This window comes from Notamacropus eugenii, chromosome 3 (assembly GCF_028372415.1).
Source record: "Notamacropus eugenii isolate mMacEug1 chromosome 3, mMacEug1.pri_v2, whole genome shotgun sequence".
NCBI lineage: Eukaryota > Metazoa > Chordata > Mammalia > Diprotodontia > Macropodidae > Notamacropus > Notamacropus eugenii.
This window is the reverse complement of record NC_092874.1, coordinates 314,925,656-314,943,001: the sequence shown is the minus strand read 5'-3', so window position 1 is coordinate 314,943,001 and position 17,346 is coordinate 314,925,656. Positions and strand designations below refer to the sequence as shown.

At 39.4% G+C, this 17,346-nt stretch overlaps 2 protein-coding genes across 2 annotated transcripts in view; one reads left to right on the top strand and one right to left on the bottom strand.

Moving 5' to 3' along the window:
- Positions 1-233: 233 nt before the first annotated feature.
- On the top strand, positions 234-2,182 carry ALDH1B1 (aldehyde dehydrogenase 1 family member B1). Its single transcript, XM_072596731.1, is given in 2 exon segments — positions 234-1,050; positions 1,053-2,182. Coding segments are annotated over 2 exon segments (1,593 nt in total). The 5' UTR covers positions 234-239; the 3' UTR covers positions 1,835-2,182.
- Positions 2,183-8,074: 5,892 nt separating this feature from the next.
- Positions 8,075-17,346, bottom strand: part of IGFBPL1 (insulin like growth factor binding protein like 1) — a 60,204-nt gene continuing 50,932 nt past the window's right edge. The window contains exons 4-5 of the mRNA XM_072596732.1: positions 16,270-16,423; positions 8,075-10,646 (exon numbers count right to left, since the gene is read on the bottom strand). Of these exons, the coding sequence (XP_072452833.1) occupies positions 16,274-16,423 (150 nt within the window). The 3' untranslated portion in view covers positions 8,075-10,646; positions 16,270-16,273. The remainder of the gene's footprint in view (positions 10,647-16,269; positions 16,424-17,346) is intronic.

Here is a 17,346-nt window from a genome sequence, read left to right as displayed (position 1 = left end):
AAGAGTAATCAGGCAAAGGATGCATCCTTCCAAAATTAGTATAGCATTAGAATAGTGAATCAAAGCACCTATTTTGTGCTTTTATGTAATAAGACAGGAACTCCCTCTTACAGAGTATTTTTTTTTTGTTTTTAAGGTAAGATCCTGTGGAGTTTATTATAATCTGAAACACTCTCAAAATTCCAAGTAATAAGATTACAAACATAGATCTTTTGTCAAGAGGGGTACAGTTAAATGCAATGACTCAAGGCAGCTCTTGTTCTTTCCCCTCTAGAAGTACCATGCTGCGCCTCTTGGCCCCCAGGTTATCTGTTCTTTGGAAGACCATTGCTCCCTACTCCTCGGCTGCCCCTCTTCCAAGCCCTGTGCTACAGCCAGATGTCCGATATGATAAACTCTTCATCAATAATGAGTGGAAGGATGCAGTCAGCAAGAAGACATTCCCAACAGTCAATCCTTCAACAGGAGAGGTCATCACTCACGTGGCTGAAGGTGATAAGGCCGATGTAGACTTGGCTGTGAAAGCTGCCCGGGAGGCCTTTAGGCTGGGGTCACCATGGCGACAGATGGATGCTTCTGAGAGGGGCCATTTACTTTACCGCCTAGCTGATCTGGTAGAGAGAGATCGCACCTACCTGGCCTCATTAGAGACTTTGGACAACGGCAAGCCTTTCCAAGAATCATATGTCCTAGACCTTGATGAAGTCATTAAGGTATATCGGTACTTTGCGGGCTGGGCAGACAAATGCCATGGAAAGACTATCCCTATGGATGGAGAACACTTCTGCTACACAAGGCATGAGCCTATTGGGGTATGTGGCCAGATTATCCCATGGAACTTCCCCTTGGTCATGCAGGGCTGGAAACTTGCACCAGCCCTTGCCACTGGCAATACCATTGTCATGAAGGTAGCTGAACAGACCCCACTCTCTGCCTTGTACCTTGCCTCCTTGATCAAAGAAGCTGGCTTCCCTCCTGGTGTCGTAAATATCATCACAGGCTATGGGCCCTCCGCTGGGGCTGCTGTGGCCCAACACATGGACATTGATAAAGTGCCTTTACTGGTTCTACAGAGGTTGGACACCTGATCCAGAAGGCAGCAGCAGACTCGAACCTGAAGAGGGTCACCCTGGAGCTGGGTGGGAAAAGCCCCAGTATCGTCCTGGCTGACGCAGACATGAATCATGCTGTGGAGCTGTGTCATGAAGCACTGTTCTTCAACATGGGCCAGTGCTGTTGTGCGGGTTCTCGGACCTTTGTGGAAGACTCCATCTATGATGAATTTCTTGAAAGGACTGTAGAAAAAGCCAAGCAGAGGAAAGTTGGGAATCCCTTTGAGCTTGACACACAGCAAGGGCCCCAGGTAGACAAGGAACAGTTTGAAAAAATCCTGAGTTACATCCAAATAGGCCAGAAAGAAGGCGCTAAGTTGATGTGTGGGGGAGAACGCTTTGGAGAGAAGGGCTTCTTCATCAAGCCCACTGTCTTTGGCAATGTACAAGACAACATGAGAATTGCCAAGGAGGAGATCTTTGGGCCTGTACAGCCTGTGTTCAGATTCAAAAAGATCAGTGAGGTTATCGAGAGAGCCAATGATACCAAGTATGGGTTAGCAGCAGCGGTCTTTACCAGGGACCTGGACAAGGCTATGTATGTGACCCAAGCCCTGCAAGCTGGAATGGTTTGGGTCAATACCTATAATATCGTAACATGCCACACTCCTTTTGGAGGCTTTAAGGAATCTGGAAATGGAAGAGAACTAGGGGAAGATGGTCTCAGAGAATATATGGAAGTAAAGACTGTAACAATCAAAATTCCTCAGAAAAATTCATGAAAAGTGAAGGCCACAATCCTCAGACTCCTGTGGATCCTACAATAACCTGGGCTTTACTGATTGTTCTTTTGTTCAATCTGATTACTTTCAAAAAGAAATTATTCTGACTCAAAGGTGGACTTTGGCTGACTTGAAGTATGTGAAAAGTTTTAAAACTGGCGGATTCTTCCAATTTTAATTCTTCTTCACTTTGATTTGTTGGATTCTTTGGTTTAAATTTTTGTTCTCTTGTTTGTTGCTATTTTCCTAATTTACAACCTGAATCTCTTTCCTCTTTGTTTCTGATTTATACTGAATTTTACCTCTTTAAAAAGTTAATAAATTCTGGCTTCCTATAAATAAATACTGTAAAATTGTTCTTGTCTCCAAATATACCATGTTGGTGCATTTCAAATTGACCTCTCAATAATGTGACATAATTAAATGAATACACTATGAATATAAGAGGCAAGAAAGATGGTCTAGAGTTTTGGATTAGAGGTCAGAGGACCCAGATTCAATTCTGCCACATATTATCAGTATAACCTTGAACAAGTCATTTTACTTTAGTGTGCCTCAGTTTCTTCAACGTGAAAAATGAGAGATTGGACTAGACCTGGGCTTCTTGACTTGAATCCACACACATTCAAATTTCAGATGATCCATACACTTGGCTGAGAAAAAAATGACCTCTTTACTTTAATATAATTGGTCTCCTTTGAAATTCTATGTACTTTTTATGCATTTAAAAAATTCTGAGAAGCGATCCATAACTTTCAACAGACTTCCAAAGTGACCCATGACAAAAAAAAGTCGAGTCTCTGATCTAGACAGTCTCTATTCTCACTTCCCACTCTAAATCTACAATCCTAGGATTTGGTTTAAAAAATCTTATTTCAGTTTTGAACTGCAGTTTCCAAAATTTTAATATATCCCCATCTTTTTTGCTTTCCTCTTTTAAAAAGATCATAGATTTAGACCTGAAAGTAACATTGTGATGGTGTTGTTCAGTCATTTCAATCATGTTTGACTCTTTCTGACTCCAATTAGGGTTTTCTTGGCAAAGACACTAGAGTGGTTTGCCATTTTCTTCTCCAGCTCATTTTACAGATGAGCAAACTGAGGCAAACAGGGTTAAATGACTCACTCAGGGTTGCACGGCCAGTAAGTGTCTGAGACTGGATCTGAATTTAGTTCTTCCTGACTCCAGTGCCAATACTCTATCCATTGTGTCACCTCGCTGCCCAATTTTACAGGCAATTTAAACAATGTAACTTACTTGTTCAGGCTAATAAATTGGATTAAATAATCTATACCCTGATCCATCAATATAGACTATACTCCTCTCACCTCCCTCCATTTCCTCCTCCCCCCATGGACAGGTAAACTTAGCTTGACATAAAACTCTGCAGAAGTTTATGTTAGAATGTTAATTCATGTGGTCTAATAAAATGCCACCTGGCACCATTCAACTCTGAAATCCCATGGATTACTGGGTTCAGTGTGTCAGATGATAATTATATCTCATTTGGATTGGGCTGCAATCTCAACTTAGCTTTGACCTTCTAAAGACATCTACCTTCAGGTTTTTATCATGTTAAGAAATGAGAAAGAACACGAACTTTAAAATATTTAATTTTAACTAAATCAAAGAGCAAAAAACTGGGAAAATATTTAGCCTACATGCTCCAGGATTTAGGGCAAGAGTTTTCAACCTTGTTTGTGTCCTGGATCCCATAGGCAGTCTTGTTGAGGCCCATCAACCCCATCAGAATAATATTAATGCATAAAATACATAGGATTACAAAGGAAATTGAATATAACTATATTTATAAACATACCATTTAAATGTTCACAGTGCCCAGGTTAAAAAACTTTAATCTATGCCTTATCTTTATGTAAACAGTGACCAAAATGTTCCATCCAAGATTCACACTCCAGTGTGAAGAGATCAAGGCAAAGCCTTTAACATAGCCAGACCAAAGACTGGGGTCACATATGGTACCTAGATCTCCACTTGGAGCATCTGCCAGTGTATAACATCTCGTTCATATGAGGCCCTCTTTGCCTGTATTTTTAATCCTGCTCTTAGTGACTGGCAAAAGGCTACACACTGGTTTTCCACATTGGTGCCAGTGGGCACCATCATTGCTATCTTCTCCATGGGACAACTCTAACTTCTCAGAGTTCTCTGTCATTATCCTGTTGTGGGTACCCTGCCCAAAAGTCATAGAGTGACACAGGACTTTTAGTCCTGAAAACATCAGTGAGGTCCATCCCTAAAGCTTGGAGCTTCATGGGAAATCTTGTACTTTTCCAGCAAAATGTAACAACAACATACAATTATTAAGTGCTGCCTGTACACAAGTTGCCATGCTGAGTGAGAGGAATACAAAAATACAAAAAAAAAATGGCACACCATACTTCCCTTCACAGAATTTACAAATCAGTATCAATGAAGTTGAAAGGTGAGGAAGCAAAGGAGAGCCTCCAAATTCTCTTTGAGAAGGAAAGCACTAATGTTAAAGAAGATCAGGACTTTGCTGTTTCATCTTTGTTCTTACAGAGGACCATCACATCAGGGAGGTGATGCTATAACTTGCAAGTGAATTGGATTAAGTGAGGGAGGACTGTGCAGAGTCACCAGCCTCACTCTCTCCTCCATCTCGGTCCAGTGAGAAGATATAGTTCAGGATGACTGGAGAGGTCCCTCAGGTTGGACTTTGTCTGAGACATGGATAAAACCAGGGAAGCCATGAAGTAGAGATGAGGAGAGAGATGATTCCAGGCATGGTGAGACAGGATAGCCAGTAAAAAATGCCTGGAGACAGGAGATAGAGGATTGTGTGACAATAATAGTAAGGAGGCTAGTATTAGAAGGGTAATATGGAGGGGCATAAGATAAAAGAAGATTGGTAAGATCGGAAGAGGCCTTTAAGGTAGGAAGGACTTTAAAAGCCAAACAGAAGATTTTTTATTTGATCTTAGAGGTAATAGGGAGCCATTAGAGTTCGTTGAATAAGGGAGAAAGTGGGGTGTGGGGAGGGATATGACAAAGATATTGGACAGCTGAGTGGAAGATGAGCTACAGTGGGGAGGGATCTGAGTCAGGGAGACCAATCATCAGGCTATTGCAATAGTCTTTGATTATAATAATAATTGCTAATATAATAACAACATATTATTATTATTAATGTTGCAGTAGGGAAGAGATGGAGGGTTGGACAAGTATTGTGGCTTTGCCGGGAAGAAGAGACATGGATACAAGACAGTGATTTGTACCTATCTCATTTTCCATTAGTCTACAGTACCCTCGATGACTCATTCCATTATTTGAAACTCAATTGCACAGGAACTTATGGGAGACCAGGATAAAGTGCAGTGAGCTTGGAGTCAGACTAGCTCTGTAACCATGGCCAAGTCACCTAAACCTCTTTGACATTCAGTTTCCTTATCTCTAAATTAGGCATAATAATATTTGTACTGTGCAGCCAATTTTGAAGAAAATTTAATTACTAAAAATGACTAAATGGCAATGGAATACTAAATAATAATGTCTGAAATTATCCTATGGTTTACACAGCATTTCTTCTACTGCTTTAAAAGTAGTGTGTGCCCCAACTCCCTGAGCATCCTCACTTCCTATGTCTTTGTTCACGCTGTTGTCTCTATCCAGAATGTCTTCCCCTGCTATTCCCATGGAAATTCTCTTGTTTTTCAAGAGTGGTATACCAATTTTATAGTTTCACCATGAAGCCTTCCTTTAACTCTCCAGTTCAAGACAATGTCTTCCCTCCTCATTTATTGTATGACACTTACCATTTGTGTGATCACAGGAAAGTCACCTAACACTTCCGACCATCAGTCTCCCTAACTATACAATGGGCATAACAATTATACTGCGTACTTCATAGAGTTGTCACGGAGAAAAAATTTTGTAAGCCTTACAGCACTATATAAATACGAGTTATTATTGTTACCCTTTGTTTGTCTTCTGCTAGTCTGCCTTTGATTTCAAAGGAGGACAGTCAGTATCCTTCAGGGATCAACAAAGATGAGTCTTTCTCTGCAGTGGGAAGCCTGCCAAGGAATGAAAGAATATTGCACTAAATATGTCCCAGTTACCTCCAAGGAAAGAAGGAAGCACTGATTAAGTGATTATTATATGCAAAGCCCCATTCTAAGTGTGGGAAATACAAACAGACAGAGCAAGGAGCTCACACCTTGGTGGAGGAGAGAGCACCTGTGGAAGTCAGATACAACAGTCTCATGGTTCTTGGGGTGCAGCAGCAAAGCAGTGAAAATGCATCTTCTTTAATGAAATTTCCACAGACAAATCCTATCAGTTTCTACTGCGGAATCATTTGACAGTGCCAAAGGCTCTGGTGGAGCCAGGGTGGCTAGATGGCCAGAGCTAGCATCATCCATTAAATTGGCATCACTAACGTTCTTCAAACTGATTAGGGAAGACAATAATCATTAAGAGCCTCTGATGTTAATGTCAGGCACTGTGATAAGTGTAATATAAATATATGTGTTACATAAATATTCTCTCATTTCATCTTCATCCACAACAACATTATGGTGGAAGGGCTATTATGATACCCATTTTACAGCTGAGAAATCTGAGGGAAACAGGGGTTAAGTAACCTGCCTAGGGTCTCACAACCATTACACATCCGCTTCTGGATTTGGATTTTCATCCTCCTGACCCCAGACTCAGCATTCTATCCACTGTACCACTCAGCTGCATGATACACTCTATCCTCTGTACCACCTGGCTGCATGATAGATTTTACCCACTGTACCACTCAACTGCATGATACACTTTATCACCTGTACCACCTGGTTGCATGATACTCTCTATCCTCTGTACCACCTGGATATATGATACACTCTATCCACTGTGCCACCCAGCTGCATGATACACTCTATCATCTATACCACCTGGCTGTTTGATATACTCTATCCACTGTACCACCTAGCTGTCAATGTTTATTATGTCTTCCCCTGATCCTGTCTTCACCCCACCCCTGCCTTGCTTTTAACTTAGTATGCATGTAGAGGTCTAGCATTCAATATGTATACATCTAGCTAAGGGCATCCCAGAATCCTGAATTCCTTTGGTGCCAGAAAAGTGTGGTCTTACTTAACAGATATCAGTATTTTTTGGATGGATATGAGCTATTAACCGAGGAAAATGATTGGGGAGGAGCCTCTTTTCTAAGATTCAGAAGGCAAGGGTTTGAAGACCATTTCTGACATTTCTTAGTGCATTTTAGCGCACCAATAATTTGTGCTTTTTGGCTGCAGTTTGCCTGTGAATTAAGGGAAGTTAAGCATGATCTCCAAGGTTACTTGTAGCTCTTAACATTAGTGATTTTCATATGGAATACTTTTCAACTATTTATTTCAAAATTATTTACACACATGTATATGTATGTGTATGTACATATGTATATATTACAATATTCTATATATTATTTTTATACATATACATTATTTTTTAAAATTCAGATAGCGAGGTCACACAGTGGATAGAATGATAGGCCTAAAATCAGGAAGACAGCTTTCTGAGTTCAGATCTTGGCCTCAGCCACTTACTTGCTCTGTGACCCTGGGCAAGTAATTTAACCCTGTTTGCCTCAGTTCTTCATCTGTAAAATAGGTTGGAGAGGGAAATAGCACACTGCTCCGGTATCTTTGTTTAGAAAGCCCCATATATGGTTACAAAGAGTCAGATACAAGTCAACAACATACTTTTTTTTAACTTCAAAACCATTTCTTTAAAAAAAAAAAAAGACACGAGACTACCTGTATAAAAAGTTTTAAAAAGCTATTTCTGACCTTTGTGAAATGCTTTTAATCTTAAGAGGGAGAGTGAATGCCTTTGAAACGGATGAGTACTGGGGGAAGGGACCACAGAAGAAAGACATATTAAAATAAGCAAACTACACCTAATATAGAGAAGGAATAAGTATGTTCACAAGCAAGTAAGGTATTAGGAAGATTAAACAGCCTTCAGGTCTCCAGGGTAAAATGGAAAGGGAGCGTTTGGAGGTGAACATACACCATGTAGATGGTATATTAGTTCATTATTAACATAAAGTAATAATTAATGTTTTGTGTATTTAATACACACTTGGTAAGAAGTAAAGAAAGATCAGAGCGTGGGGGTGTGAATGAAAGGATAATGAAGGGGACATTAAAATGGAATAAATATAAGTCTATTTTTCTATTTCCAAACAATGAGACTGAATGGACAATTCCAAAATAGTTTATTTTCAATGTACAGAACTATGTGACATCACAGTAGGTTATGAAAATAAACTAGCAAAACTTTAGGATTAGAAAACAGCTTTTTCCCCCCAATAAAACACAACAGCAAACACATCACAAAATTTCCTGGACTCTAGTCTCCCCAGTTGAGGAAATCTTTAGGATGTCACAGTGGAAACACCAGGGAAAAAGGACTAAGGTAACTAAAAAAAATCATTACCTTTTTTGGAGTGTGAAAATTCCAGAAATGGCTACAAATAGCCTCCAGAAAGATGCAAACAGTTAGAGCTTCCAGGATCATCAAAATGACTGAAAAACAGTTTTGATCCTGAAAACTAGGACTTTATAACATTAACTGAATTTTGCGAATAATAAAGATACTGCTTTTGCTCCTTCCCAATCCCTCACCCCTCGCCAAATCGCATTGGAGGGTCTGATGGTCTACTCCATGTCTTCAATCAAGGCTGCACTCTCAGAAGACGGAGTGAGGTGACCAAACCTGGCACAGAAAGAGAGATGAGGAACTACTTCCTCTCAGGCTCAAGGTGGTGAACCTTGATGCTGTCAGATTCTGTTTCAGCGATGCCTAGTTTTGCTTTACTGTTTTTATTCATTACAAGGAAGGGTTCTGTGAGTGAAGGTTATTAGAAGTGAGAGTAATGTATTTAAAAAAAAAAAAAGCACCACCAAAATATTTTTAACAGGTAGAGCTTTCCTGTTCTTTAAAATCTTGAAAAAAGGAGATCTCCTAATCTCCTCTAGATTGGGGTTTGATTCAGATATTCTCTATTTAATCATAAATTAGATTGGTCACATTGGTTTAGTATATTTAGTTATTAGTGGACGTGGAATTTCATCATTTCATTTCATCATTTCATCCAATTCTGAGCATTACTTAATTGTTCCGTGGCTGAAGGTACGACTTCATTCATGGGACCAGCACATACAATTAGATTCTACATTAGTGGTATAAAACATGCATTTGCCTTTCCAAGCTATGTTTAATAGTCATCCCTTTCAGCTGTATTCAATAGGCCATCAACCTTCTCAAACTACTACATTTCCCTTAGTAGAGCAGTCACCTAGAGAGCACTGGTAACACTCTCTGCAGAGAACCCTTAATCAAAACGCACTCATAAAATTCATTGCAAAGAAAAATGATGTCTATGGCCTTAGTCTATCATAATCCGTCCCAGAAGAGCATGGAATTTGGTTTTAAATTATCAGATTAGGTTTAAAAAGAACCTCCAAAGTTTGAAATTTAGAACCTGGGGAGTGGACTCTCATCTATCAGAATGGTGTCATGGAAAGGAGCACCGTATTTGGGAGTCAAGAGACCAAGGTTTAAATCCTAGCACTGACATCTACTAGCTACAATTCACTTTCCCCTACTGAACTTCAGTCTTCTCATCTGTAAAATGTGGATAAAAATATCTCTACTGCTTACATCATCACAGGCCTAATATAAAAAAAAGTATTGTGAGTTATTGTTATTCTAAGTCTAGAGTTATAGATAAGCAGCTAGATGGCAAAGTGGATCGCGCACTGGACTTGGAATCAGGAAGCTGAATTCAAATCTGGTCTCACTTACTAGCTATGTGACCCTTATTTGTCTCAGTTCAACTGTAAAATAGGTTCAAAGTGGAGGAGGAAATGGCAAACCAGTGTCTTTGCCAAGAAAATCCCATGGACAATTCCATGGGGTCATGAAGAGAGGAACGTGACTCAATAAAGAAGAGTTTTAGACATCCAGGATCGTGTTACATAGCTCAGATATGCAATGGTTTTTTTTAATTATCCCATTATATTAAATGGCAGGGTAGAAGCATCTAAAAGTAAAATCTATCCTACTACAACATTTCTATTTTCATATCCCACTAGATACAGTTAGCATCTGATACTGTAATTCTAACACAATGTTCACCAAGCAATGTAAAGGTTTGCTCCCCAGATAGAAATCTGTATTAAAAAAATGAGCATCTTGATCGCCTAATGTGAGCCTGTGCCAAATTAATCATCAACTGACAGAACATTAAATGCTTCAGAGTAGAATGCAGGACAATAAGGGGACCTTTTATTACTAAACAGTTTATACTGTGTCCTGAAGCAGTACACTTTTTAAAAAGAAATTTTCAAACATATTTTTCACCTTTTCCCTCTTCCAAGGTCACTTAAGAGGTATGGACTCATCGTCTAAACAATCATTAAGCAGTTGGAATAAATTAAGAAGCAAAAGTGTGAATACTTCCATTTCTAAGTGTATACGTACAGTAGGGAGAGATTTCCCTTGGGAGACATCAGCTTAAGAAAAAAACACAAGTTATGTACAGAAAGTCATTTCTTAAAAGTTACCTGTCGTTTGGTTTTGATTTGTTTTCCTTGTTTATTATTTTCTAACTAAAAATTACATCTGTATCTTTTTTTGTTCTAGTTTTTAATCTAAATTGAAAAGCACATAAAAATTAGGCAGTGTTTTCTAGCTCATGCTGCACGATAAAACAAAACAATCCACTAATTTATTCTTCTTCATTTTGTAATCAGCTTCCCTGGCACCCTAGAAGGAAGAGAAAAGAAGAAAAATTGGTTTAGAAAAAAGGAATTCAGAGTAGTGCGGCAAATCCTAACTTGATTCACGTCTGCAATACAAGACTAGATCAGATCTATGCATAATTGTTTATCCTCAAGTTACAAAAAGATATTCTTTGTCAGTCAGTCAAAAATTTATTAAGCACCTATCGTATGCCAGGCTAGGGATACAAAAAAAAAAGGTAAAAGTCCCTGTCCTCTAGGAACTCATAATGTAACGTGTGAGATGACATTCAAGCAAATATGTACGAACAAGCTATATGTAAGATTAATAGGAAGAAAATGAGAGGGAAGGCACTAGAATTAAGAGGGGTTTCTATTAAAAAATTGTATCTTAACTGAAACTTAAAGGAAACCAGGGAAGCTAGGAAGAGAAATAAGGAGGTAATGCATTCTAGACACAGGGGGCAGCCAGAGAAAATTCCTAAAGCCAAGACATAAAGTGTCTTGTTTATAGAACAGCAAAAAGGTCACTGTTACTGAATCAAAAGGTATGTGGTGAAGCAACTTAGAGTAACTCTTTGCTAGACTTCCTAACTCAATGGATTTGCACACTTATCTACCCTTCCTGATTTCTTTTTTTTAATAAGCACCGCCTACTCACAAAAAGAAACATTCCACCATTAACAAACAGCACCAAACTTGTGTCTGATTTCTTCTCATTTGCAATCAAACAAGCATTTACTGAGCATCTACTATGTGTCAGGCACCTGAGATACAAAGACAAAAATGGAACAATCTCTGCCCTCAAAGAGATTACATTCTATTAGAAGAACCAACATGTACATCACAACCACATGTTGTTGGTGAGACAGGTAATTCCTAGGTGGACATTTCTCTGTTGAATATTCTCACCCACATCAAAAGGAATACATACTATCCTAGAGGAAAAAATAAGCAATTCCTTTAAGTTCTTTGAGCCATCCACAGTTCCTAGTTCCCTCTATTAGCTTCTAAACAGAGAATTCAAAGTAACATGGAGATGACTCATAAGTTGCCATCCTACATTCCCTCAGGGCCAACCTCTTCTGGTGGTTGGCCACTAATGACGGATATACATACAGTCATACAAAGGATGCTTTGTGCCAACAGTTTTTACACTGAGTCATAAGTTTAGTGGCATAAGAAAGAAGCATAGTAAAAGGAATGATTATTAGTAATCAATGATTTGGGGGAGATCCAGGGTTCTCCCTTTTTCTAAATTCCTGATTTTAAAAAGTTTAATCTCTTGAAGGAATGCTGACAGAGAGTGGACTAACTTTCTTGTTTAGACTCCACCCATGTGGAGTAACCATTGTATTCTGCCCAGTCTTGGGAAGGGCTTAAATTCTTTTAGAATATTACCCAAGGCTGGGAGTAGTCTGGGTATAGAGATAGTCTCTCTGTCCAAGGGTGATATGATGTCACTTTCAGCCCCTCATTTTAATATTCATTCTCTCATTAATTGTTACCTGAGCAGAGCTAATTGCCACTCCTCTTTCAAAAGAATCTAAAAGTCCTGAGCCTGCCACCATGATTGTCTTTGGTCTAAGAAAAAAGGTCAAATGAACATCCTTTCATTAGTAAATGTGCTGACCTTATCAAGAAAATGATTGAATTACCCAGAAATTATGTCTCTCAAACCTTTTTAATTGCCACAATAGCTATACAAGTCTCCTCACACACCCTTTAGGCCTCACATGTCCATTTGAACTCAGGCTATGAGTTTGGGAAGAATGAGATAAGTGTGGCATTTCTCTGTGCTATAGCTTTCAACTAGGAGTCAGATCCCTAAGGAAGAAATAATTCCAAGGCATAGTCACTAGGTGACAGTATCTATCAGTGGTCACTCCTTGGTGTCTCCAGGTGAAAAATAACTTAGTCTAGGATCTTCCCAAAGATTCCACAAAATTCTCAGAGAGGGACAGATATTCCCAAAGGGAGGTGATATATCTGTATCTATATTATATCTACATTATAGTGCAAACAAACCAAGTTGGTACATATCCAGAACACCAAATCATCAAATAGCAATGGAGATTTCATGGTTGGTATGTTACCTTTTAATGGCTAATTCACTGTATTGTACTGAGCTATTGATTTCCAGAAGCAATATTTAGATCAGGTGTTTTTCATGCCTGGTTGAAAAAAACAGTTCTCAGATCTCTCTAAGACCACAGGTTAAGGAAGTTAATATTGCTCAGCACCTTTTGGAAATGAATAACCTTAGGAGCCAAATCTCTGGAGACAATGAATACATGAAAAAACCTTAGTAGTCAGGTCTCTGAATATATGAAATAACTTTAGGAATCAGGTCTCTGGAGACAATGAAGGGCATTGACAAATTGGAAAGCTGCCCAAGTTGGGTAAACAGAAAGGTTTGAGATTATAATCTAAGAGATTCATTTGAAAGAAAGGAAGAAAAGAAGATTTATGAAGGATATGAGAGCTTCTTTTCAATTATCTTCAATAATCTCTCTCTCTCTCTCTCTCTCTCTCTCTCTCTCTCTCTCTCTCTCTCTCTCTCTCTCTCTCCCTCCCTCCCTCCCTCCTTCCCTCCCTCCCTCTCTCTCTCCTTCCCTCCCTCCCTCTCTCTCATTGATTCTTATTGTAGAAGAGGAATTAGCTATAGTCAATCAACTAGCATTAAGTGCCTCTGATGTAGCAGACATCATGTGCTAAGTAATGATAATCTTAAGAAAAGCAAAACACAAAACCTCCTCTCTAAGAGTTCATAGTCTAATGGAGAAAACTACATGCAAGCATGTACAAACAAGTAATATCCAGGACAAAGTAGGGATAACAAACAGAGGGAAGGCACTGGCATTAAGGGAGGTTGGGAAAGGCTTCTTACAGAAGGTGGAACATCTGCCAAGATCTGAAGGAAACCAGGGGGTGGAGATGAGAAGGGAGAGTTCTAGGCATGAGAGATAGCAAGTGAAAATGTCTGGAGTCAGGAGATGGAGTTTCTTGTTTGAGGAACAGCCAGGAGACTGGATCAAGGAGTAGATGACAGGAAGTAAGATAGAAAAAGACTGGAAATGTGGGAGAAGGCTTTGGAAGACAAAGAATTTTATATTGGAATCTGAAGAAAATAGGGAGTGATTGGAGTTTATTGAGTGGGAAGGTAGGATAAACAGATCTCTGCTTCAAAAAGGCCACTTTGATAGCTAAGTGGAGAATGGACTGATATGAGGAGAGACTTAACTGTAGGCTTGTATTCAGATTCTGAGGGCCAAACTGAGAAATGAGTGAGAGTGGCAAAGAAACAAATTTAGGAATTATGTAAAGAAAAACTTCCTAACAAATGGAGGTAAATGGTCAAAGAATATAAGCCAAGGGTGGGGAAACCTGCAGCCTTGAGACTACATAGGGCTTTCTAGGTCCTTGGCTGCAGCTTTTTGGCTAAGTCCAAGTTTTACAGAACATATCCTTTTATTAAGGAGATTTGTTCTGTGAAGTTTGGATTCAATCGAAGGGCCACACTTGAGGGGGTAGAGGGCCCGTGGGGCCTCGACACCACAGGCTCCCCACCCCCGATATAAACAGCTCTCAAAGGAAGAATTCCAAGGTCTATGGCCACATGAAAAAAAATGCTCCAAATCACTAATAATTAGAGAAATGTAAATGCAAGAAATTCTGAGGTTTCACTTTGCACCCATCAGATTGTAAAAGTTGACTAAAATAAAAAAGAAAAAGAAAAGAAAATGCAAAATGTTGGAAGAAAATAGGTACATGGAAGAACTGTTTAGGGAGATGTAAATGGTCCAGTCTCTCTGGAAAGTCATTAAGAATCACACCCCAGGAATCACTGTGCTTACCCTTTGACCCATCAATGCTACTACACAGCTTGTACCCCAAAGTTTTCAGAGTGGGGAAGAATAGATTGCCTGAATATCACAGAGGCGGCCCCCCCGCCCCCAGTACTGAAAGAAACAAAAGGTCTCTAATGTGATGAATGGATACTCTTTGGAAGACATGAGGAAAGCTATATTAGGCAGCTGAGCAGCAAAATGGATGAAATGCTAGGCCTAGAGTCAGGAGGAGCTGAATTCAAATCAGGCCCAAGATGCTTACTAGCTGGGTAAGTCACTAGACTCATATTTGCCTCAGTTTCATCATCTGTAAAATGAGAATAATAATGGTACCTACCTCCCAGGGTTGTTGTCAGGATTAAATGAGACTATAATTGTAAGGCATTTCTCATAGTGCTAACACACAGGAGCACATATAAATGCTATCTGTCTGTCTGTCTATCATTATTATGATATAGACAAGAACCACACTGGATGTGGCATGTCAGGGTTGTGATTTACACCCACAAGAGAGTGATTGCTTAGCAGCCATCCTTGATGTCATCATATATCTCATAGGAAACCTCATTATTCTATTAGATATTGGTAACAAGAGGATATAATAATTGACCCTTCCCCTACTCAGTTTCAGGCTGAACAATCAGTCTTATGAAAGTAGGCAGCAGTTGTGTTCATGTGATTGGATAAAGGAGGCAGTTTTCTGTTGTTAACAGCATCCTGGACTCGAACTGGTCTGTTCCTCACAAATGGGTGACACCTCCAATGGTTATCTGATCTAGAAGAGAGACTGGAATTCACAAGTTGTGATGTTGCCTGCAAACCTCAGAGGAACTGACGTACTGGTTATCAAGACACTTAAAAGATGGAAAACCATTTAGACTTGGAAACTCCTTGAGGGAAGGGAATGTTTTTGCCTTTCTTTGTATGACTACCACTTAGCACACCTCATGGTACACAGTAAGTGCCTAAAAAACCTTTGTCAGCTGTACTTCTTGAAAATTATAGGTGTCTGTGATGAGACTAGACCATAGAATTCAGAGGATCATAGATGTAGAGCTCAAAGGGACAATAGAGGCTATCAGTCCAACCCTTTCATTTCATAGAACTGAGGTCTAGAGGGATCATATTACTTCTCTGAGGTCACATGGGTAGTAAGTGGCAAATGCAGAATTTGAACCCAGGTCATCTGACTTCAATCTTGCTGCACCACAATGCCTCCCAGAATTCATAGGTTTTCTGAGTATTCACCCTCTCTCATCATTTTTCTTCCTGACAGGTAAAAGAGTAAGGAACATTCTCTCTGTCTCTGTCTCTCTCTCTCTCTCTCTCTCTCTCTCTCTCTCTCTCTCTCTCTCTCTCTCTCTCTCTCTCTCTAGTAGATGTGAAGTCTGCATGGTCTTATGTCCAAAAAAACCCAAGAAGGCCAAAAAAAACCCCTTCTAATTCTAGCCTATATGTAGGAATGCTTAAGTGTCTTTATGTCTCAAAGGTTGCTATTAAGAATTATATTCTTATTTTCTTGAAGTCATTTTATATGGATTTCCATGTTTGTACTGAACTAGAAATTTTCCTGAATGAACTTCCTTGTCCACACATACATCTTCTCTTTGAATACCATAGCCTAGTTTTTTTAGCGGTGCTCAGTCACCTAAATTTCCTATACTCCATTGCTTATATATTCCAAGTTCATGAAAAGGATTTCCCCAAATTCCTTTCCAGAGCAGCAGCATAAATAGGAGATATTAACACTAATGGGATTATGGATCCATCTAAGTATGTCATAATAATATTGATTACCTTATTAAATGTCATCATCAGATGCGATGAAGTTCATTTTTTTGTATTTGCTCAGCTCTGTAACCTTGATAGTACCATAGGATTGTGTCTCCCCCACCATGTTAGTAGCATGGCACTGGTACACCCCCTCATCCTCCTTTGTCAGAGGGTTTATCTAGAAAAAAAGATAAGAGAAAGCATAATGGTAAACACAAATTAATACACTTAATAAATATTTTATTAAATAAATCAATAAATTAATATGAACAAATATTTATCCAATACTTTAAGGAGTTAACATTAATATTTTATTAGATAATTTAATAAATTAATAAATTGATATTAATAAATATTTATTAGGATGAGCACTTAATAAATATTTTAATTGAATTCAATTGAGCAATGCTAAGGAATCTAACAATTAAACTTCTCAGAAGATATGAAAATCCATTGAAATCCTCTATAAAAATGAAATCTTCAGATTCTTTATAGCTGATCAGGATCTAAAACACAAGACTGTCAACATCTTTCCTCCTACTCTTCTTCCTTCTGAAGAAAAGTAGATATTGGGAGGAGCCAAGGTGGTGGAGTAGAAAGATACACATATGCTAGCTCCGAACCCACAGCCCATAAAATGTCTGTAAAGAAGAACTCTCAACAAATTCTGGAGCAGCAGAAGCCACGGAACAATGGAGTAGAGGAGATTTCTGTTCCAGAGAGACCTGAAAAACCAACACGAAAGGTCCATTGTGCCCACAACCCGGAGCAGAGCCCAGCACTGCCTTGGCTGCCTGGTGCCCAGGAGAGCAGATCTGAGCAGGCTCCAGGGACGAAATCTCCAGTGGCCACGCAGGTCCCTCCACACACAGGTGCCGAAGGTTGGTGAGAGTGTCTCTTTAGCTGGCTGAGAGGGGAGTGGGGTGTCCCCCATAACTCAGGCCCTCTCGGGAGGCAGCAGCAGACAGGGGCTCCCAAAGCAGGCAGGAGCCCAGATCCATTGTTCAAGGTCTCCACATAAAACCGATGAGGGAACTAAGCCCCATGTGGTGGCCCTGCCCCCACCTGAGCACCTGAACTTAATCTCACACTGAATAGCAG